This window comes from Equus caballus, chromosome 4 (assembly GCF_041296265.1).
Source record: "Equus caballus isolate H_3958 breed thoroughbred chromosome 4, TB-T2T, whole genome shotgun sequence".
Taxonomy (NCBI): domain Eukaryota; kingdom Metazoa; phylum Chordata; class Mammalia; order Perissodactyla; family Equidae; genus Equus; species Equus caballus.
This window is the reverse complement of record NC_091687.1, coordinates 66,421,828-66,446,434: the sequence shown is the minus strand read 5'-3', so window position 1 is coordinate 66,446,434 and position 24,607 is coordinate 66,421,828. Positions and strand designations below refer to the sequence as shown.

General features: G+C 39.3%; 1 protein-coding gene across 12 annotated transcripts in view; it reads left to right on the top strand.

Moving 5' to 3' along the window:
* Positions 1-24,607, top strand: part of PDE1C (phosphodiesterase 1C) — a 602,480-nt gene that overhangs the window by 499,543 nt on the left and 78,330 nt on the right. For all 12 annotated transcript variants that reach the window (XM_023639476.2, XM_003364839.5, XM_014739137.3 and 9 more), the window contains 6 exons: positions 3,224-3,340; positions 5,265-5,405; positions 12,781-12,881; positions 15,660-15,788; positions 23,689-23,790; positions 24,340-24,460. In XM_023639476.2, coding sequence (XP_023495244.1) covers positions 3,224-3,340; positions 5,265-5,405; positions 12,781-12,881; positions 15,660-15,788; positions 23,689-23,790; positions 24,340-24,460 — 711 coding nt within the window. The remainder of the gene's footprint in view (positions 1-3,223; positions 3,341-5,264; positions 5,406-12,780; positions 12,882-15,659; positions 15,789-23,688; positions 23,791-24,339; positions 24,461-24,607) is intronic.

The window sequence follows — 24,607 nt, the reverse complement described above, 5'->3', positions numbered from 1 at the left end:
ACTCCCTTGGAGCAGTTTAGTGATCTGTGCAGTGATCTGGCCTATGAGACTCAGTTTGACTTTGGCCATAGGAGATCAAATTTGTTCTGGTTGTAAATATTCGACATCAGGAGGATCTTTGGTGATCATAACTGTGTCATTATCTGATTACCTACTCTATGTCCATTTTATAGAAGAAGAAACTAAGACTCAGCAAGATTAAAAAAAAGGACACAGTTAATTAGAGACAGAGCTAAGGTTTGATGCCAGAGTTCCAGGCACATAGGCAGCTCTCAGTAACATGTTACAACATCAATGGATGCCCCAGAGCCCATGGTCTCTCCGTATCTCCTACTGTTTTCCTGAGACTCACTGAGCCCAGAAGTTCTATGGGAAGTCATGCATATATTTGAGTTTAAATGGGCTAAATCCTGCAGAATTAATCCCAATCAGGCAAACTCTCGGATTATCTAGAATGTCTCTAAGCGCCCCAAAGCAGATGTATTCCTCTAGGTGTGTGTTGATTCAGATCTGCTGGGCTGAGGGGGTCCCGGCTATGCTGAACTGACTTGGCTTTTGGATTTGAGGGGGGTACTACGCTAATATCCAGGATCACTATGCTGGTTGACATTGTGTGGTACCTACACATGGAGTCACGTCCATTTGCTCAGGGATGTCCCACCATTCTGACTATTGTTAAAACTATTACTGTCTTTGAAACCTGAAAAATGTACTATGTGATGATATTTTCAGAAGAGAACCTAAATTACCTATTCATGAATCAGGGGTGAGAGTGCTTCTTGATTAATTTAATGTCAAGAAAGAGTTCTATAGGGTCATGTTGATTGTATATTTCATAGTCCCTTTCTCTCGTCTCAGAGACATTCACTCACTGAATTTGTGAGATCCTATATATTCAGATTCTCGGTTCTCCATTTTCTGTCTCTTCTTAACTCATTTTAAGAACAAGAAGGATACTCAAGAAGAGTATTGCAAGAAGACACGTTTTCTCTCCCTCCTCTTTACCCCCACTCTAATGCCCAATACCTCAGTGTAATTTACTGTGATATTTCCCACTTAATCAGTGAAATCACTTCATGAGATCCAATGTTTCATAACATCTGCTACGAAGTTACGTTGATTTTTCTAACTGAACCTGAAACATTCAGTGAAAGTCTTAGGAACATTAAAAACATCTTTTATCTGTAATTTCTTCCTTTATTCTGAACATAAATACAGGTGGTTGTACCTGTACTAAGAAATTTATGAAAATATTTCCAAATTAGAGCATCTTTTCTATGCAGAATAACTGAAGAAAATGTGGAACACCTTGTGATGTGCATGAATTGTTATTTTATGCTTAGGGAAAAGTAATTCTCAGATGCACACATGTTGTCTTTCCGAGGGGAAAGTTACCTAGCGACTCAGACGAAGAGTAAGTACTCACTCTCTGAATTACCACCCTTCTCCACCAGTATTGCTGATAGGTGCAAAAGGCTAAAGCTGCTATTTCTCTTGGTCCTGTCCCGTGTTTACTGGGCAAGTTTAAGGCCTTTATACAATGTAATATTTTTCCTCCTCCCTAGACTCTGGTTTTATTTGCAGTGAGTTGGAGGTGAGTTGGAGAGATCACACAGATAAATTCTTTTTTTTTTCTTTTTTTTATGTAGTACCTGTTCGAAAAAGGTTATTTCCACTTCACTGCCTGCAGTGTATATGGAACCACTATTGTTTTCTTCTATTGCAGAAAGTTTCCCCAAAGGCGGAGAGAGTACAATTCAATAAAATAGCCAACATGCCAGTGTTGTGTTAACCTTTGTGATTAATGTAAGAATGTGGCATAAAATTGCATTTAAGTAAGAGAATAATTGACCACTGCCAATCTCTAAATATGAGATAGGTTGCATTTTTGTTCTTTTTATTTTTTCCATGTGATATATGCTAGCTTCTCATTTGGGATGTTTTCTCTCTAATCTTCTGGGGTGGGGGTTATTGGAAATGGAGAAGTGTGCTGTTCTTTAGAAGGGCATCTGCTGGGTGACTCAGGAAGAGACACCGTGGGTGGACTCCAGGTTTAAAGTGGGAGGAAATGAGGAGGTTCCAGGCTTCCTTTAGGTTAGACTAATAGGAAGTTCATGCAGTTTCTTCATGGGAATGGTCCTTGGTCTGAGTTTGTAAAAGAAGAAGAAAAGTTTAAGGCAGTTAAATTAGGTGCTTGTTAAGATGCAGATTCCAGACCCCACACCAGGATTCTGCAGAGTCCTCCACCGGAGGATGAGCATTTTTTCCAAGCATCACAGGTAGTTCTGAAGAAGACTAAAATTTGAGAATCACAGCTAAGTCCTCCCAAAAATAAGGGGCTGGAGAAGACACCCATCTTACTGTCTCTGTGGGAGTAACTATTTATAGATAAATAAGACTTTGAACTTCAAGAAGGAGTGTAAAGAGTGTGTTCAGCTTAGCTCTTAGTTTTACTTTTTTCAGTGAAATAACTTACAGATTTTAGGACCACGTCCGCAGATCAGTGATTCCAGAAGTGGTAGCTTTTTTCTGTCCTGTGAAATGAAAGCTTTCTCCTTGGTTTCAGCTCAGCGGTTTGGATTGAAGTAACACATTATTTTGTATTCTCTATCATGCATGTTTCTGAAACTTTTACGTGGGTTAACATTCTGAACTGTGGACTAAGAGGAAGTTAGTATCAAGGGGCTGGGGAGAAGTTTAGAGTAAGGAAGCAGCCTTGGTTGTTGTGAAGTGAATTGAATATTTGAAATTTGGCGGAAGTAGTTGAAGGGCTTAATGGAAAGAGCCTGAGTTTACGCATCTGTTGAACGTGTGTGTGTGTTCTGGGCCCACTTGTGTCCCTAGCACTTAGTTGCCATGTGTCTTAGGGAAACTAGGTAACTTCTCAGTTTTCTCATCTGTAGAATGTAACTTATAATACCCATCACTAAGAGTTGGTTTTAGGGTAAATTCCATATTTATCACTGATCACAATGCCTAGAGCATATGGTAGGCACTCATTAAATTATAGCTGTTTTTAATGATAATAAGACTATTTAATATTTTATCAGTAAATGCTAGGTAGGACTGCCAGATTGGAAAAGTTTGAGAGTGGAAAGGGTGTTAGAGTCTTAGGCTTTGAAATCCCAGGTGAGGGCTGCAGGCTAGCACCAAAGTAGGGAGGTTGGTAGCTGTGTAAGTGACTGTGGACTAATGCATTCTTTCTCTCTGTTCTGTCCTGCAGGATGTGGACAAGTGGTCCTTTGATGTCTTTTCCCTCAATGAAGCCAGCGGGGATCATGCACTGAAATTCATTTTCTATGAATTACTCACACGCTATGATCTGATCAGCCGTTTCAAGGTCAGTGCCTAATTAAAAAAAAAAAAAAAAACTACACTCATTCTTCCATGACTTTTGGGCTAAGAGTAAGAGAATCTTTTACTGTAGACCCAAAACTGCTCTGGATAACTCAGGAAGCATCGTTGGGACAGCCACTGCCATGAACTCCTCTGTGGTGGGAACTTTTCATGACTCCCTTGCCTGGTGGTCTCACCGGCAGGGGAGGAATAGAGCCGCCCAGTTAGATCCCAGTCTTCCTACAGGTACAACTAGAAGCCTGAACTAGCAGAGCTCCCCATCGGGCTCTGCCTGCAGACCTCATTTCAGCCTAGCTTGGTGTACTATCAAGCACCACCAGCAAGGAGACGGGAATAAAGACAGAGCGCGCATCTGCTGTCTCTGCAAACTTCTTTTTCCACCACTTGGTTCAAATTCAGATAAATACTCTCACTTATCATCTGTGACAGATCATTGGTATTTCCCAGCCATTCACGCTTCAAATTAATTCTTCAACTTTAAGTAAAGAGCATGACTTGTCTCCAGAGTTCAACCACCTCAGCCTTCTAATACCTCTGGAGATCGGGCCAGGTTTTCCAGGAACCTGTGCATTCATCTGCTGACAGCCACTGTGTCCCACTCCTCAGACTTCTCTCATCATATGGATGAGGTTCTGAAAAATGTAGGTCTTTCTCTGTGTAACATACTGATTTCTCTGAGCAGCTCCATTCTATGTTGCTTTTCTAAGGACAGTTTATTTGGCGGTGTGTTTCTTACATAGCCGTAAGTACTTTATGGCAGTGGTCCTTAATTTCTTTTGCGTGAGAAACCTGCTTGAAAATCTGGTGGATGCCTGAGACTGTTTCCTCAGAACAAATCTCCCGTGCACATACACACCCCTTTATCTAGCATTTCAGTGGCTCATAGAGCTCCAGAGAAGAGTCCAAAGAACCCAGGTACATTGGGTCTTCATTTTTAAAAATGGTAATGAATCAATCTCTCACATCTAAAAGGCAATATTTAAATGTTTAAAAATCCACAAATGGTAAATATGGAAGAATGTGCCCAAGGTATTAAGGACTCTCATGAGGTACTATTGTGGTGTTTTCTTTATTTTTTCTTATGAGTGTGACTTTTAGTCTCCTAGGACAGACACTCTCTCCTTTTCCCCCAGCCTTGTACTAGATAATTTATCCTAACCAAGAAATTGATCCAGAAAACTAATACAGTGAATGTTTCCAGTGTCTCCTTATTTTGTACAAGCTTCTTGCAATTGTTCACTTTCTGCCACATAGAAAAAGAAGATATGTATATTATACATATTGGAGACAGAAAGCAATTAGGCTAATTGGAAATTGCAAGTCACCAATAATAAGTTGCCAAGTAATAAACCTAAGAACACAGCCTGTTTCTGTGTTTCAGAACAGACTGTCACGTGTTTGTTTTTCCCGTCCGTCCAGTGTATATAATCACTCCTTCTAAAGGGCCCAGTCTTCAGGAGGGGGCAGCTCTTGTTTGTTTTGCAGTCATTTTATTACTTGAGATCTTTGTGTACTTTATGTTTTCCCACAGATAAATGAGACATGCTGCGTAGTATGTGTTCATTTATTTCTCAAGAAATAAAAGACTTAAGCCTTTGCCTGGGAGATAAATGAACACATACCCTTCTTCCCTGAATGTCTCTGAGATGATCCTGTGTCATTTCCCTGGGCCTCTGGACTAGAGAACAATGAACAATTTGCAGGGCAGACCAGGCATTTCCTGTTAGAGTGTAAAATTATCTGATAATTTTTTCCGTGATTTATTTTTTACTAGCTTTGAAAGGTTCTAATTTCCTCATGTGATATGTTATGCCTCCAGAAAGAGGCAGCTAGAGCACCTTAGACTTTTGTGTCCTCACTTAAAGCCACTAAATCACTAACCAAATAACCTTGCTGCTCCCTTTCAGATCCCTATTTCTGCACTTGTCTCATTTGTGGAGGCCCTGGAAGTGGGGTACAGCAAACATAAAAATCCTTACCACAATTTGATGCACGCTGCTGATGTTACACAGACCGTGCATTACCTCCTCTACAAGACAGGAGTAGCGGTAAGTACAGATAGATTACATAAAAGATATGATGATGATTTTTTATTGGAGTCTGGTCCCATTTTGAGGAGGTAGAGCCCACACGTGCACTATTTTGTGGACTTCTGGTTCCCCAAGAATTATCTAACCAATCATGGAAAGTCTTGGGGTTCCTTATTGTTTCTGAAATTTTCTTCATCGTGGACTTGATGAAATAATAGGTAGCAGTGCCTGGCATCCTTACTAAGCTATGACCAAATTAAATATAATTTCTAGAACTAAATATGTATTTCCAGAAATGGAGAGTGATACTATTAACCTCTTGCTATGGTCAATCACAATTATATTCAAGCATCGTGAAATCGTATTGGTTATACTTGGCAAAGATATTGGAAAAAGTTAGCTTTTGGTTTAAACTGCTGGTTGTTTTTCACAAGGTTATTCTCATCCTATTTATATGTGTTTGATTTTCTTTGAACCTAAGGGTCAATCTTTACCTCTAACTGTTTGAAACTTTTCATGCTTGTTTCGGCCCAACATTTCATCTCTTTAGATGTTTTTGAGTCCCTGTTCTGTAATCCATTGTATTAACTGACCTCTTCAACCTGATTTTGCCTTTGTCCTCTTTGCCTTAATGTAAGCTATTATTTTACAAGATATAGCTTTAGTGACAAACAGCTAGGTTTCTATGACTTTTTACCTTGAAATCTTCTTCAGAATTGACGTTAAGGTAGCCATTCTTTGGGTATGGTTGTTAATTAGCCCATAAACTCAGTACACATTTATCTTTTCCACTAGGACATGTTGAAAGATTTGGTGTAATAACTCACTGAATTAAATAATGGAATACAGTGGGAGGAGTGTGGGCTCTGGAGCTAGATAAAATTGGATATAAATCCTTGCTTAATTACTTATTAGATTTTTTGACCTGCAATAAATTGCTTGACTCTCTGAGTCAGGATTTCCTGACTTCTAAATTTCAATTCTTCCTTACTGTAAAACGTATTTCTTAAAAATATTATTATGATTTATTATTTAAAAAGCTATTTTTAAAATTATATAAACATGACAAAGGGAACCTGTTTAATGTGACCAGGGATTTCTACCATAAACTTAGAGCAAAGATCATAGTTACTAGAGGTTCAGTGAAAGCATGGAGCACAACAGGGATGCCCACATTGATATCGCTATTGAGTGTTTTTCCGGAGGTCTCAGCCAATGCAATATAGTATCTGAAAAAGATGAAGAAGCATCCTGTGAAAATAATTTGGTCATCTCCCTTAAAAAATCAAGAGAACTAACTACAAATTATTAGATCAAATAAAAGACCTCAGTAAGATCTGGATAAAATAGCTGTCCTATACACTGGAAATTAACAAGTGTAATAGAAAAACATACATTCCCAATGATTTGAAAATATCAATAAATTACCTATGAAGAACTTCAAAACTGATAAAAAGGAAACTGTAAAATCTAAATTAAAGGGCACAAAAATAATGTTTCAATAATTGAAGACATATACCATGTTTTTAATGCAAAGCCTCAGTATTATATAGATGTCAAATTTCCTCAAACTAATCTATAAATTCAAAGCAATACTAATAAAAATTTCAAAAGGATTTTCCATGAAACATGATAAACTGAATCTGAAATTTATGTAAAATACAGTTTTGAAAAAGACAATATGTGTGGTGGGTAGTTCTCACTCTACTAGATGTTAATATATTTACTGAAGCTATCGTGATAAAAAAACGGTGTGATATTTGTGCAAAAATAGACAAATATTTCCATGGAATTTATTAGAGTTTCAAAAACTAAGCTCAAATATTTGTTGAGCACTTATTGTGTGCCAGGTACTTTTTTGCAGGATGAGGATGCATTGGTGCTCTTACAGAACTTGCATTCTAGTGGGAGGTTGTAGATAGAAGACCAGTGAAAAAGTAAAGAAGAAAATATCACTAGTGTTCTGCAGAGATTGAATATAGGGCACCCACATTGGGAAAACAGGGGGTTTTATTAGATGGTCAGCAAAGGCCTCTCTCTGGAGGTAATCTTTAATCTGAGATAGTTGAGCTTTTAGGCTTGAGCCATGCTAAGAACTGAAGAAGGATATGGCAGCAGAGTTAGAGCAGGATTAGTACAAAGTCCCTCATGAGAAAGCAGCTTTGTGTAGTCAAGGAGCAGAAATAAAGCAAGCATGGTGAGAACAGCACATGACGGGGTCAGTAGTGCAAGAGAAGGTTGGAGAAGAAGGCAGGAGCCAGACCAAGGTCTGGGTAATGAATTCCAGTTTTATCTAAGTGCAGTTTGAGACGACTAAAGCGTTTTAGACAGCCAGCAGAATGATGTGATCTGATGAAGATAAGAAGAGTGTTAGTGTGGAGCATGGCTTTTGAGGCAGCCTGTTGGAAGAGTACTATAGAAGTCTACGGGAGACATAGTGGTAGTTTGGACTAGGAAGGACATTGCTGAGATATAGAGACAAAAAAAAATTGTTTCTCAGTGATGTATGGCAATTGCTTCTCAATAAAACTGGGAAAAAATTCTGTTTCTGAGATAGACTTAAAAGGATTGGGTGGTGAAAAGGATTTGGAACATTAAAGTGAGGAAGATTTTTGGTTTGGTAAACAGGGTTGGTGAGACAGCCTGGTGGCAAAGCAGGCTTTGGGGAAGGGGAATCAAGAGTTTTGATTTACACATGCTAAGTTTAAGATCTTTGTTAGACATCAATGTGGAGATGTCAAGCAGGAAGAAAACTAAAGGAGTCCAGTGTTCTGAGAAGAGGTCGGGGATGGACGTGGAGATTAGACAATCGTGGGCATATCAATATTATATAAAGACATGGAACCAGATGAGATTTTCTAAAGAGAGTGTGAACAGAGAAGTAGAGGGGCTCAGAAGTGAGTCCTGGAGCAGTCCAGAGTTGACAGTGAAGGTAAAGAATTAGAGCCAACAATAGTAACTAGAAAGGAGTGGCCAGTGACATTGGGACAAAAACTAAGAGAATGTGGGGTCCTGGAAGCCAGTGAAAGAAAGTGCTTCAAAAGAGAATGGTGAATTGTGTGGGACATGCCAACAAGTCAAGAAGGCTGAGGATAAAGAAGTGACCACTGCTTTTGACAACATGAAAGTCATTCCTGCCCTTGACTGAGCAGTCTAAGGAGTTTCGTGAGGATGGAACACTGACTAGAGTATAACGAAGAGAGAATTGCAGATGAAAAGCTGAGGACACATCTGTAGACAACAACATTACAGGGAGAATTCCTCGGTTCAAAAAATGTTTGGGGGACAGTTGTTCATTTGGAGAAAGATGAGTGTTTTTGTCCTACTTCAAATCATTCACCACATATTGGACAAATGAATGAAAGATGTGAGTACAAAAATAAAAATTTGATCATATTAGAAGAAACTATGAGAATATATTTATAGGCTTGAAAAAGGAACTTCTTTCTTAAATAAGCCTCAAAACGCAAAAGTTATATGGCAAAATATTGATTGAGTATATTAAAATTGAAATCTTCTGTAGGATAAAAAGCATTGTTATTATGAAGTGCTTAAGGAAAATACAGAGAGAGCAAAGATTAAGATCGAGATTATATGAATAAATCAACAAGAAGAGAACAGAAATTCAGTAGACAAATAGGAGGAAATTTATTCACAGCGTTAAGATTGCCCTGTCATAAAGTCTCTGTCATGGGCTAAATTTTGTCCCCCCCTTAATTTCATATGTTGAAGTCCCAATCTCTAGTGCCTCAGATCATGAGTGTATTCGGAGATAGGGTCTTCAAAGAGGTGATTGAGGTAAAATGAGGTCATATGGGTGGGCCTAATATGATATGACTGGTGCCTCCTAAGAAGAGGAGATTAAGATGCAGACGTGCATGTGCACAGAGGAAGGACCATGTGAGGACACAGTGAGGAGGTGGCGTCTGCAATCTGGGAAGAGAGCTCTCACTGCAGATACCCATACCTTGATCTTGGACTTCTAGCCTCCAGAACTGTGAGGAAATGACTTTCTGTTGTTTAATCTGCTTAGTTGGTGGCATTTTGTTATGGCAGCCTTAGCAAAACAATAGAGTAGCAGAGCCAGGATTAGGTCCCAGATCTGACGTCTGAGGCCATGCGTTGAAATATTTAGCCATGCTTCTACAATGCCTGTGGCAAAAAAATAGCCCCTGATATTCTTACACTTCAGTATCCTCACGTGATTCTTCAAAATATTGTGGTGAGGATCAAAATAGATGTGAAAATGTACTCTGGACTCATCTATTCAACATATGTTTGGTTGGTACCTAGTAGGTACAATGTACCATGGAGATATAAAGGAGAATCATGCACAGCTTTCTTAGCTCTCAAGAAAAACTCCCAAATGTTTATACTAATGCAAGTTATCATTAATATAAATGTTATATCATAGCAGCCGATGATCATGATGTACGGCATACAGTTCTTCAATGAGCTCATTTGCCATTTGTCACTGAATTTGCATTATCAATTCAGGCTATATTCAAAAGCATTCTTAAATATAGAAACTACTTCCCACCCACTCTCTCTTGGAAATACAACTCAAAACGAACTTCTTTCATTGCCAGCTTACAAAAACAGTGGGGAGCATTCTGATGAATGGAGAACATATTGTTACTCTAACCTTTCATTACAAACCAAAAGGGAGAAAATGCTTTAAATTATTTCAGTTTTATAAACTGTGAGACACATGGGGAATCAAAACATCCCATTGATAAAGTGATGTCTGGGCCTCAACATCAACAGTATTACTCATTGTAATGTGTTTATATTACTCATTATAGCTTAGCTTAGATGCCAAGAAGATGCTTGAATCCGTTCAGAATTGTTTTGCTCACTCCTAAGAGAAAATCCTTGAACAGAATTAGATTGAAGAGTTGTTGATTGAATAGATATGAATCAGACTCTGAGCTCTAGTCTGCTTTTCATTCAGGTCAAAAAATTCCAAACTTCAAAGCGGTTTCTTGGCCCCTTTCATTGCTTTGTCAGGCAAGGTGCCATTAGTTTCCCTTTTGCTTACTTTTTTAGAAGAGAGAAGCTGTGTCTTGTTCTTTTGATTATATGTGTCATCATCATGTTTGTAAGGGAAACACTACGGACATCTAAATGGCATCCTGGTTAATGAGTGCTGAGTAATTTTATTAGGGTTTGTGGTCAGCAGTATTTCGGCCCCCATGTCCTTTGCCCCCTGGTTTCACACTTGTTAATATGTTACATAGATGGCAAAAAGGACTTTGTAGATACAATAAAGGTTACTAATCAGAGGGCCTTAAAATAGAGAGATTAGCCTGGATTCTGCAGGTGGGCCCAATGTAATCACATGAGTCGTTAAAAGTCAAGAGGTGTAGGGGCCAGTCCCGTGGCGCAGCGGTTAAGTTTGAATGTTGCGCTTCAGCGGCCCAGGGTTCACTGGTTCAGATCCCAGGTGTGGACATGACACCGCTTGTCAAGTCATGCTGTGGTAGGCATCCCGCATATAAAGTAGAGGAAGATGGGCACGGATGTTAGCTCAGGGCCAGCCTTCCTCAGCGAAAAGAGGAGGGTTGGCAGCAGATCTTAGCTCAGGGCTAATCTTCCTAAAAAAAAAAAACATCAAGAGGTGTAGCAGAAGTGTGAAAAGGATGCAACCAGCCATCGCTAGCTTCAAGATGGAGGGGACCAAGTGGGAACGTTGAGAAGGAAATGCATTCTGCAAGTGCCCTGAATGCACTAGGAAACAGGTTTTTCCACAGAGCTTCCAGAAGGGAATGCAGACCTGCCAACACTTTGATTTTAGCCTGGTGAGATCCTGACCAGAACATCCAGCCACGCTGAGCTGACTTCTGACCCACTGAGCCGTGTGCTGATAAATGGGGCACAATAATGGGTGTTCTTTATGCCTTTAGTTTGTGATAATTTGTGAAGGTAGAATAGAAAACTAATATAGGGGTGGAAACAGATTTCTAAGGAAATTCTATCATTTACATATCAAAGTCAGGAGTGACTGATAATGTCTTCTCTGGCAATGGAAAATTGCCCCTGTCCTTTTCCTTCAGGTTTCCACTGCCCCCATTAACTCCTCCCCCACCAGCCCCCCATGGCTTGCTTTCCTGAGTCACACACAGCAGAATTCAGAACCCACTGTTACCAGCTGTCAGGGCCTCCCTGTCATTGAACTAGTTGTGACACTCATATTTTGTAGATAGTGAGGTACTGATAGGATCTATGGCTTGTACCTTGTCACATTTTGATAAATCTGGAATAAAATTCACATGGGACTTAAATTTCTGACTTCTTATGAGTTATAAAACCTTCTAGGTTCACAGTGATTAATTTGGAAGAGGCAAGGAAATCTGAGCCATATTAAAATATGAAGCCCAATTTCCCTCAAAATAGCTTCTCCCACCTTCTCTGTTTCTATCAATGATGCCAACTATTTTCACCCAGCCAGCCCCGGTGGTCTAGTGGTTAAGATTTGGCGCTCTTGCTCTCACTGCCGTGGCCCCGGTTTGTTTCCTGGTCAGGGAACCACACCACCCATCTGTCAGTTGTCATATTGTGGCAACTGCGTGTTGCTGTGATGCTGAAAGCTATGTCACGGGTACTTCAAATAGCGGCAGGGTCACTGTAGTGGACAGGTTTCATTAGCGCTTCCAGACTAAGACAGACTCGGAAGAAGGACCTGGCCTTCCACTTGCAAAAACATTGACCATGAAAATCCTATAAACAGCAGCAGAGCGTTGTCTGAAAAAGTGCCAGAAGGTGAGAGGGTGGCACAGAAAAGAGCAGGCAGGGTTCCGCTCTACTGTCACTAGGAGTCAGAATCGACTCAATGACACTAACAACAAAAATAGCCACCCAGGATGGCTTTTGCCACCCAGGCCAGGAATGTTGGGGTCCTCTTTAATTTGTTCTCCTTCACTACAACCCCTTCTACCCCACCTCTGCCTCAGGAGGCATGAGGCATGAGGCTAGGCGTTATCTTTCCATCTGTCTCTGTCTAATAGACATCAGGTTTTCTGTTACTCTTAGTTCTTGGTATTGTGTTGAAATTTTTAATTTTTTTTCTCTGTCTACCTGGCAACCTCATTCGGAATTTGAGAAAGGGTACCTTGAGGACTTTTAGAGTCTTCATGTTCTTTGTTTTTTGCTGGAAAAAAATAAAACTACTAGTTAGCTTTTTCAACCTTGCTGGGCATGCTGTTTTCAAATCACGTGTTCCTCGGTCTCCTCACAGAAAAAAAAAGATTCTGTCTGCCAGAAAATGTGTATTTGGCAATAGCTTGCCAGCTGCAGGGTGGAAAGGCAGCAATGTTCGTGTGTTGTCAGCAAGCTGAAGACTTTGTCTGAGAAAGAGACAGATTATCTGATTGCTCTGTAATCTCCCTTTCAGAACTGGCTGACAGAGCTGGAGATCTTTGCTATCATCTTCTCAGCTGCCATCCATGACTATGAGCATACTGGAACCACCAACAATTTCCACATTCAGACCCGGTGAGGATGTTGAAATGCTTGCCAAAGAGGCCAGAGGGGGCTGGGATGGAGTTTGGGAAGTCAGAAAGATGCGGTCATTTAGACTTTCTGAAAAAACGAACTCACAAACAGGAGATCAGCCTGGTCCACTTTGATGAAGACTTAGAGTTTAAGAAGCCATCTGCTCCTAATTCTCGTATTTTATTCACGTCTGATAAGGATCTCCTTTTCTTCTCTATTCAAATGCTATTTGTTTGTGTATGTATGTACTATGCACACTGTACCTATTTCTAACAGGAGGTAGAACAGTCCACGTAGAGGCACAGGTGCCATGGGGACTGACTGTGAGGATGGGCGGGGACTGCAGTGTTCATGTTGGCATAGCGGTAGCTGAGCCTTCCCACCCTCTGCTCTCTGGGAGTCTGGTGATAGTCTTCTCATCCTCCCTGACTTCATCTCTGCTGTGTCAGTGCTTGCCTCGCTCCCTGGCACAGGGCTTGGGGAGCCAGGTTGTCTCCCGGAGGCCACCTTCACCAGGGCAACCTGTGCCCCCTCTGTGACGAACCGCACAGGTAATCGCAGACCTCTGTAGGGATATTGCAAAGGGGTCCAAGTGCCCCACTCTGAATTTGTTGACTATGACAGACATCACTAATCAATTTGGGGACTTTTTTCTTACCCAGCTGCGTATTATGCTTCGTATTCCACTCAGCACAGAATTCTAGGCGAGCAGTACGGTCAATTGTCAATTCCGTTTAGGATGAAACCTCATCTGCCCTCTCCTGACCTAAGAACTTATCTTCTCTTTAGACAGCAATGTGGAACTGGAGAGACTGTGACAGTAGGGTTAATTGGGCCTTGACATAGGAATCAAAAGAAGCTAGAATTTGGGGAAAGATGGCAAGGCAAAGAGAATGGGTATAGCAGGAGGGGCTGGCCCAGAGGCATAGTGGTTAAGTTTGTGTGCTCCACTTTGGTGGCCTGGGCTTCCCCAGTTCATATCTTGGGCACAGACCTACACGCCACTCATCAAGCCATGCTGTGGAGGCATCTCACATACAGAATAGAGGAAGACTGGCACAGATGTTAGCTTAGCAACAAATATTCCTCCAGCAAAAAGAGGAAGTTTGGCAACAGATGTGAGCCCAGGGCCAAGCTTCCTCACACACACACACACACACAAAGAACATAACAGGAGGGACGAGAGTTAAACACCAAATAAATACTCACTGATTTCACTTGAAAAAGCAGGTGCACACTTCAGATAGGTTTGTATTCATTAAACCAATCTACATGTGTTTAATGAACCCAACATTTAATTATGAGGGACACAAAAGAAGACAGTATCATCTGATCTCTCTTCAGAAGGGGAATTTCAATAGAATGGCAGCGGACAAAAGGACTTCAGCCGTTCGCTTCATTTTCTGCCTCCTGTCTCCTCACATGGAGTAGTCTCAGCTGCTGGGGAGCCGCCTTTTGTAGTTGTGTTGCGAGGTCTTCAAACACAGGGAATTCTACAGAGCAGCTCTGTTTAATGGATATCTGCGAGTGTCACCTTTGCTCTGAGGACAGAGACTGCAGTGAATAGTGCCTGCTGGAGGAAGAGCGCTGGGTGGGACAACTGTACCTAGATCTTGGCTGGAGACCAACATCAAAACCAGTCACAACTCAGAGGGAAATGCCTTGATTACAGGAGGTGGAAAATAGCTCGTTGTCACAAAATACACACCAGTTGGTGCCTTCCTAACCTAAAAGATGGAAGATCAGCTCTTTCACCTCAGGATTTGCATGTTTCGTGTTATCTCCGTAGGAGTGGGGAAATTCCAGTGGGTTCAGTTAAGCTTGGTTTGGAGTGAAATTTAAACGTTGGCCTTCTTTAACAGAACTTTATCTAGAGCATCTCAGCCTGTAGGCTCCCTGTTCAGAAAACTAAGTCTGTGACCGGGTTCTGTGTCCTTTGATAGACAAAATATTACCCCTAACACTTTAAAGGTGTGCTAGATACATCCCAAGGTTTGACCAATGACAGGCAGAAGTTATTTTGGGGAAGAATGACCCAGCTGTGAGAAGATCTTGCCTTCATCCCAACCCTGCTATTCAGCCGCTGTGGGGCTCTGTGAAGTCACTTTACATCTCTGGGACTCATCTTCCTTGATGAGAAACAAGCTCTAATAACTAAGGTTTCATTAAATTAAAGATATTAAAATAGCATACAGCTCTGTGTCTGTTGTCATTTAGCTGTGGAATGGTCTTTGAGAAAGTGACTGACAATTGTCATATAATCCTTATATTCTTTATTCTCAATTTTCCACAAATGGCTTCTGCATGGTAAAATTTTAAGATCAAGCTACAGCCAGAGAAACTTGCAAACTGTACCTGCCGGGTGGTCTGTGTTCAGTGAATTGCAATTAAAATAAATAAATTCTCTCATTGAACAAAGTAAAAATAAAAAATTAAGTAGTTCCAGAAAATATAAGGAAGTTTGAATTGACCCACATCTCAAATCACCTTTGCCGCTGGTACAGATAAGTGAGATATGGTTAAGGAGCAGTTTTCAGAGAGTTCTCAGCTTGCATATCCACACATTGCACATTCACACAGTGACATTAAAATACCCTGTGTACAACTGACGATAATTTGTAGTGTTGGTTTTCGCTTTATGGTTGATAGAAAGGGCATGGGGGCAAGGATAGTTGCTAAACCTAAGAGAAAGAGATGGTGCGTTCTAGCCTGGGAGAGCGACGTGTGAAATCTCAACTGTTTAATATCCTCAGTTATTTTGCTTGGCTTTCTGTTCAGGTCTGACCCGGCTATTCTGTACAACGATAGATCTGTATTGGAAAATCACCATTTAAGTGCAGCCTATCGCCTTCTGCAAGAGGATGAGGAAATGAATATATTGATCAACCTCTCAAAGGATGACTGGAGGTAAGGATGAGGCAAGAGAGAGGTTTGGAGGCCAGGAATGGAGCTGTGAGGAGCGATGAAGTGTGCAGCTTTTGAAGAAATAATATTCTGTTTGAAATGTTTATGGCTGTGTCTCTCTGTCTTTTTCCCCCCTCCTTCCTTTGCTCCCTCCGTTCCCTTTATCATTCTCTCTCTCTGTTTTTTCTCTTTGACACCAAAATTCAAGTATATTGTAGGCACCTTGTAAATGTTTGCTGTTTGTTATTTTAGGAAACTTAGGTTGTTTTTATCTCAGCTTCTTAAATCTGAATTTTATCATTTAACATGTTTTCACCTTATATTTGACTGGATTTCTTAAAAAATATTTCAAAATGTGCTAAAGAAATTATTTTGAGACTTTAAAAAACTCATGAGGGGGCTGGCCCCATGGCATAGTGGTTAAGTTTGGTGTGCTCTGCTTTGGCAGACAGGATTCACAGGTTCCGATCCTGGACACAGACTTACACCACTTGTCAGCCATACTGTGGTGGTGATCCACATATAAAATTAGCTCAGAGCTAATCTTCCTCAAGCAAAAAAAAGAGGAAAATTGACAATGGATGTTAGCTCAGGGCTAATCTTCCTCATCATAAATAAATAAATAAATAAATAAATAAATAAATAAATCATGAGTACTTAATCCTGTTGTCTAAATGACATAATCCCCCCCCCCCTTTTTTTTGTGGTGAGGAAGATTGGCCCTGAACTAGCATCTTTTGCCAATCTTCTTCTTTTTGCTTGAGGAAGATTCTCGTTGAGCTAACGTCTATACCAATCTTCCTCTATTTTGTATGTAGGATGCCACCATAGTGTGGCTTGATGAGTGGTGTGTAGGTCCAAGCCCAGGATCTGAATGGTGAACCCTGGGCCACTGAAGTGGAGCACGGGAACCCAGCCACTTTGCCATTGGGCTGGCCTCGACTGTGTGTCTTTTGATTTAGGCATGGCTGAGTTTGAATGTGGACACAGTCATTTACTAGCTGGATGATATTTAGGAAGTTACTCAACCCCTTTACACCTTTTTAAAATTTAATTTCTAGAAAACAGATAATAACATTTACCCTGTGATTTGGTTAGGGTTATAATAAATGAGACAATCCATTTAAAATGCTTAGCACACTTTATGACATATATAACAAGGCTAAAAATCATTGCAGCTGTAAATACAGGTCAAGGTGTTTCAAAGCTTATAGGCGAAACCATTTAAATCATTACAAAGTCCTGAATCTACCGTGATGCAAATAGTACTTATATTTTAATTAAATGATCAGCTGTTTATTGAGTGGTATCTCTGTGCCATTATGCAAGGATTCAGAGAAATAAGCTATAGGAAACAATAAATCCGAAACAGATTTTCAGTAAGAGCTGGCTATTAGTTTCCATGCAGCTCTAGTTTATTAAAACATAGAGGAACATTTGGCTTGAATTTTATTGGAAAATGCTAGGTTCAGCCAGCATCTGAAAAATGCAGAGCATTTCAGTTAATCAATGTAAATCTTCTGGACAAAAAGGAACCCTCTATCCAATTTAAATGTCTGTAAAAGTATAATGAAAGATTTGAATACGGCTGAGAACAGCTTCACGCATCTTCAGATACATCACGGTTTTGAAGGATTTGTGTGAGGGCTTGTTTAGATGGGGTGTATTCCTGGCCTCATGACAATCTAATCAAGTGATACAAAGCTTGAGTAATTGCCTCTTTTTTTTTTTTTTTGAATCTCAGGGGAAGGAGAAAGGGGAGGAAACTTGGGTAGAAGCAGCCTAGATCTCCGTGCAGTCTAAGGAAAGTTTTCCAAGGCTGGGCAGCACGGGACGCCAATGATGGGGATACTTTCTGAGAAATGCATCATTAGGCGGTTTCGTTATTGTGCAAACATCATAGAGTGACTTACACAAACCTAGTTGGTATAGCCTACCGTACCCCTAGGCTCTATGGTACAAATCTTATGGGACCACCATTGTATATGCGGTTCATTGTTGACCAAAATGTCATTGTGTGGTGCATGATTGTATTGTTTTATTATTTATTTATTTTTTAAAGATTGACACCTGAGCTAACAACTGTTGCCAATCTTTTTTTTTTTCTTTCTGCTTTTTCTCCCCAAATCTCCCCAGTACATAGTTGCATATTTTAGTTGTGGGTCCTTCCAGTTGTGGTATGTGGGATGCCGCCTCAGCATGGCCTGATGAGCGGTGCCATGTCCATGCCCAGGATTTGAACCAGTGAAACCCTGGGCCGCTGAAGCAGAGCACGTGAACCCAACCACTTGGCCATGGGGGCGGCCCCTGTATTGTTTTATTATTTTGTCACATTTTATTAATGTTTAGATACAGTGCCCCAGGACAATGGTATTATTGTATAAATATAATATTAAATTATTGTTTAGGGCTCTCAGTAAATCCCATTAACCCAAAGATAACATGTTTAATATTCTGTATCTTTCTAGGAAAGCAGTTTTACTATCTGATAGATTCTGTTTGGATATACAAGTGCATTAGGCTTCTCGGGGCCTTTGTAAGTGAATGTATTACCAGATATTTGCTGCATTTCACAGTGGAATAACATGGAATTCCACTTTTGGCAGCCCAAATTAGCTGCTAATAAACCAGTCCTCCCGCAAATAACAACTCTAAACTTTGGACAAAATACAAACAATCACAACTCCCCATGACTTGAGGGCTGTAGAGAATGAACAAAATCAGGCAAATTTTGAAGGCATGTCAAAATTTGGAGACAATGACAGGATGAGGCGAGTCTGACATTTTTGTTACTTTACCCTGAAGGCAGCCTCAGTCAAGGCAACAACAGTAGATGGTGAAAACCATATGTATACAGAAACTGCCACCGTTTTTCTGGGTAGAGAAACCAGGGTAGGAACAAACAGAGCTGAGCGAGTTAGAATCCCAGCCAAGAGAAAGCCAAATAAGGAGAAACTCAAATTCTGTGACAATCTAAATGACATACAAAGAAAATGTGACTTATTTTCAAGGGAAAAGGCAATCAAGAGATGCAGGCTCCAAGATGAACTATTGTTGGAATTATCAGACAAGGATTTTTAAAGCATTAATATATTTATGCTCAGTGAAGTAAAGGAAAATATGCTTGTAATAAATAAAATACAGTATAATTTAACCAGGGAAATTAAAATGAAAGCAAGAGAAAACAAATTTTAGAACTGAAAAATAAGATATCTAAACTGAAAATTCACTACATTGGCTTAGTAGCAAGTTGGAGAAGATAGAGGAAGGAATCAGTGAACTTGAAAAGATCAGTCAAAATTATCCCATTTGAAGAAGTAGGAAAAAATGATTTAAAAAATGAACAGAGACTTAGAGACCTGTAAGACAATTTCAGGTGGTCAAACATAAGGAGAGTTGGAATCTCAGAAAGAGAGGAGAGAGAAAGAATGGGGCAGAAGAAATATTTAAAGAAATAATGGCTCAACATTTCCCAAATAAAGTGAAAGATATAAATCTATAGATTCAAGAAGCTTAGCAACCTAAAAGAGGATAAATTCAAAGAAAAACACACCTACACACATATTATAGGCAAACTGCCAAGAGTCAAAGATAAAATTAGAGAAAAACGACACATTACATTCAGTGGAACAACTCAAATTACTGTAGAGGCCAAAAGACACTGGAATAACATCTTTAAGGTGGTAAAAGAAAAAAATGTTGACACAGAATGCTATATCTTGTGGACACATCCTTGAAAATGAAGGTGACATGACGTTATTTTCAGATAATGGAAAACCTCAGAAATTTGTCACCAACAGAGCTGCATTATAAGAAATGCTGAAGAAAGTTCTTTAGGTGGAAGGAAAATGATACCAGGGGAAATCAGACTTTTAGGAAAGAATAAAATGGTAAATATCTGGGTAAATATAAAAGGCTATTTTTCTTAATTTCTTTCAGTGCATATAACAGTTAAAAACAAAAAATACAATATAGTCTCATGAGTTTATAATGTAGGGAAGTGTAATACACGTAAAAGCTATAACATAAAGACAACTAGTCATGTGCTGCATAACATTTCAGTTAACGATGGATCACATATATGACAGTGGTCCCATAAGAGTACTGCGATATAGCCTAGGTATGTAGTAGACGATACCATCTAGGTTTGTGTGAGTGATGTCTATGATGTTCACACAATGACGAAATTGCCTAACCACGCATTTCTCAGAACGTATCCCTGTCATTAAGCAATGCATGATTGTATAACATAAAGACTGGTAATAAGTAAATGGACCTATACTGTTACAAAGTTTTTACATTTTAGATGTAAAAACCTGCAGGCCTTCAGGCTGGAACTACACTACCAATTCTCCTGGTTCTCAGGCCTTTGGACTTGGACTAGATCTACACCATTGGCTCTCCTGGGTCTCTAGCTTGCCAACTCACCTTGAGACTAGTTAGCTTCCATAATTACATAAGCCAATGCCTCATAATAAGTCTCTTTCTGTATATATATGTACATTCTATTGGTTCTGTTTTTCTGGAGAATTCTGACTAGTACATAAGGTTTATTCCTGGAATGCAAGGTTAGTTCATTACTTAAGAATCAATTCAAATAATTCACCATATTAAAAAAAAAACCAGGAAAGTGTATGGTCGTTTCAATAGATGCATAAAAAGCATTTGACAAAATTCAACACTCATTCATGATAAAAATTCTCTACAAGCTAGGAACAGAAGAGAACTTCCTCAACTTGATAAAGGGCACCTGTGAAAAAACCTATAGCTAACATCATGCTTAATAGTGAAGAATTGGATACTTTTCCTTCAGATTGGGAACAGGACAACAATACCTGATCTTACTCTTGTCAACACTGTAAGATGTCTGTATTAGCAGATGACCTGATTGTCTGAGTAGAATATCCTAAGAATCTGTAAAGCAGCTACTAGAACTCATAATGAATTTTGCAAGGTCACAGAATACAAATTTAATGTAAAAAAAAATGTGTGTGTCTATATATATATATATATATATATATATATATATGCATATATATACAGCAAACCATTAGAAAACGGAATAAAAATAATTTATTTTACAATAGCACAAAAATATAAAATACTTAGTATTAACTTTAAAAAACAAGTGTAGCTCCTGCCCTCTGAAAACTACAGAACATTGCTGATTAAAGAGGATCTAAATGAATTGAGAGAGATATTTTCCTCATGTAGTGGAATAAGCAGTATTATAAAGATGTCAGGTCTTTCCAAATTTATCGATAGATTCAACACAATCTCAATCAAAATTCCAGCAGAATTATGTTAGAAATTGGCAAGGATATTCTAAGATTTATGTAGAAATGCAAACAAAACAATTTGAAAGAAGAACACTTAGAGGGTCCACACTACCTGATGTCAAGATACACTATAAAGCTACAGTAATCAAGACAGTGTTTTATTAGTGAAAGGCTAGATGCAAAGACTCGTGGAACAGAATTAAGAGCTCAGAAATTGATTCATCATTTATTTATGACATAGGTTCCGAGGTAATTCAATGGGGAAAGGAGAATGTTTTTACCAAATGGTGTTAGAACAAATGGATATCCATATGGAAAAAAAATAACTTTGACCCTTACCTCACACCATACTCAAAAATCAACTCAAAATTGATCATAGACTTAACTGCAAAAGCTTAAAATGGTAAGGCTTCCAGAGGAAAACGTATCAGTCTTTGGAGTAGGTAGAGTTTTCTTAGATAGGACCCAAAAAGCATGAAGCATTAAAAATTTTGATAAGTTGAACTTTATCAAAATTAAAAACTTTGGAAGAGACTAAAAAAGAAAAAATCAAGCCAAGAAGTAGGAGAAATTATTCATAACATATATGTTTTACATAGGATTTGTATCTAGAATATATAAAGTACCTTCAACTCAATAATAAGACAAACAACCCACTTTTGAAATGGGAAAGGTTTGAAACAGACATTTGTCTAAAAAAAAAGATATACAAATGGCCTTGTAAGTACGTGAAAAAGGGCTTGACATCATTAGTCGTAATAATGTCATGCAATAAAGAGTACAAATTAAATACAATAATAAAAAAATATAAATTGAAACCACAATGAGATACCACTACACATCCCTTAGAATGGCTGAAATTAAGACTGACAGTAGTAAGAGTAGACAAAGATATAAAAAACTGGAACTTTCATACACTGATGGTCAAAATGTAAAGTGATACAACTACTTTGAAAAATGTTTGGCAGTTTCTTATAAAGTTAAATACTGAGTTGTTATAAACCAGCCATTCTACTCCTAGTTATTTATCCTAGAGAAATGAAAACATATATCCACACAAAGACTTGTATATGAATACTGATAGCAGCTTTATTCATAATAGCTCCAAAATATAATCCAGTAGCCCAAATGTCCCTCAGCTGGTGCATGGATAAATAGTGGTGTACTTGTATGATGGACTACCACCCTGCAGTAAAAACAAATGAACTATTGGGGCCGGCCTGGTGGCCTAGTGGTTGTTTGCCCACGTGGCTTTGGTGACCCAGGGTTTGCAGGTTTGGATCCCAGGCGCAGACCCAGCACTGTTTGTCAGGCCATGTTCTGGTGGTATCCCACATAAAGTAGGGAAGATTGGCACAGATGTTAGCTCAGCAACAATCTTCCTCAAGCAAAAAGAGGAAGATTGGCAATAGATGTTAGCTCAGGGCCAGTTTTCCTCACACACTCAAAAACCCAGAAACAAATGAACTATTTACCACTACATGGACGAATCGCAAATCACTATGCTGAGTGAAGGAAGCAAGAAGTGAAAGAATACATTTTGTGTTGTGTGTGTGGGTGTACATACGTGGTACATGTGCATATATCTAGTTTAATATAATATATGTGTGTGTATATATATACACATACACATATATATCTGCATTATGTCTCTCTAGATCATTTGTATTTTCTAGTTTTGTATGTACAGTTATGCATTGCATAACAATGTTTCAGTCAATGATGGACCACATATATGATGCTGGTTCCGTAAGATTAGTATAGTATAGCCTAGGTGCATAATAGGCTATACCATCTAGATTTGTGTAAACACACTCTATGATGTTTGCATGATGACAAAATTGCCTAACAACTCATTTCTCAGAACATATCCCCATCATTAAGTGACACATGGCTGTATGTTTGTATATAAATATGCACTACACACACACACACATAAAACTCGAAAATGCAAATGATGCAGAGGTGGAAAGCAGATCGAAAGTTGCCTGCGGCAGAGGGAGCGGTGAACTGCAAAGGGGTTTGAGGGTGGTGGAAGTGTTTAGTATCAGGATTATGGTGGTGTTTTCAAAAGCTTATTCAACTATTAAAACTCATAAAAGTGTTCAACTTACATGGGAGCAGTTGATTCTATGTAAATTCTACCCTGGTAAAGTTGTTAGAGAGGTAAAAAGATGAGTGTTTGGCAGGGCTGGGGGAAGGGCAAAGGGAGTGGATAGGTGGGGCACCGGGGATGTTAGGGTGTTGACACACCTTTATCAAAAGTGTAATATGGAGGGTCAGTTTGCCTCCTAGGCTTATCTTCAAATTAAATTTCTCTTAAAACTTTGAATTCTGTTGAGAGAGGAATGATTTACTACACTTTCACTTTCATTGGACTCTTTCTTGTGAGTTAATTTTCCAAATGATGTGTGGATTCCACATGTCATATTCCTAATGAACAATTTCCTTAACGCTTAACCTTCATTTATTCCTCATAAAAAAGTCCACCTAAAAGGCTCGACTTAGATTAGAAATGTCACAACTTATTAACTGATTTTGATTGGAAGTGGCAAAAAATAAACTAATCTTTACTTTTCATTTTTTGCTTCCATCCTTTTTTCTCCATGGTGTGGCCCTGAAAGGGAGTTTCGGACTTTAGTAATTGAGATGGTGATGGCCACGGATATGTCCTGTCATTTCCAACAAATCAAAGCGATGAAGACTGCTCTGCAGCAGCCGGAAGCGTGAGTGGACCTGTGACACCGTGTGTTTTTATTGCTGTTTGAACTGGCACCTGTCCATGTTGTTGCACCTTTAAAGTGTACTTTTTTCAGAGAACTTTATCGAATGGTCTCATAAAGTGAGGCTGGTTGGAGGAGAGAGCATGAGCATTGTATATATCACAGATGGGTTCTCATCAGGGTTGAAATAAATAATAGGGCCAGGGACAATTTGCCCCAATTAGAATTTAAAATATTTCCCTGTGGGAAACTAAATCATCAAAGATCCCCTCAATGAGGAGGCAACAAATAGAAGTCAGTGAGGGCTCTTGGCTTCTTGTTGTCTTGTTGAATGATGCGGTCCTTCCAGAAATAGTTTTGAGGTGTCTAGCTCAATAAACATGGAGACCAAGCTTTTGAATATCCCAGTTGTGGGATGAAACAGTGCCTTTCCCGTAATTCAGCTGAAATGGGGTTTGAGAGGGGAGAATGGAAGGGACTCAAAAATTAATGATTTTTTAAAATTCTTATTGAGGTTCTGAAAGTTTGGTCATCCTGTGTTTGGGTTCACAGAATTGAAAAACCGAAAGCATTATCCCTGATGTTGCACACAGCAGACATTAGCCACCCAGCAAAAGCATGGGAGCTCCATCATCGCTGGACAATGTCACTCCTGGAGGAGTTCTTCAGACAGGTACCTTGTTGTTATGCTACCGCTAAGGCTGTCATCCCTGGATAGTTTCTGCGTTTTAAATTTCAGCAATGCTATGATAAGGACTATTGAGATTACAGTAATTTTCATCAAGGAGGGAGCCTCCGCAGCTTTTTCTTTTTGCCTCTG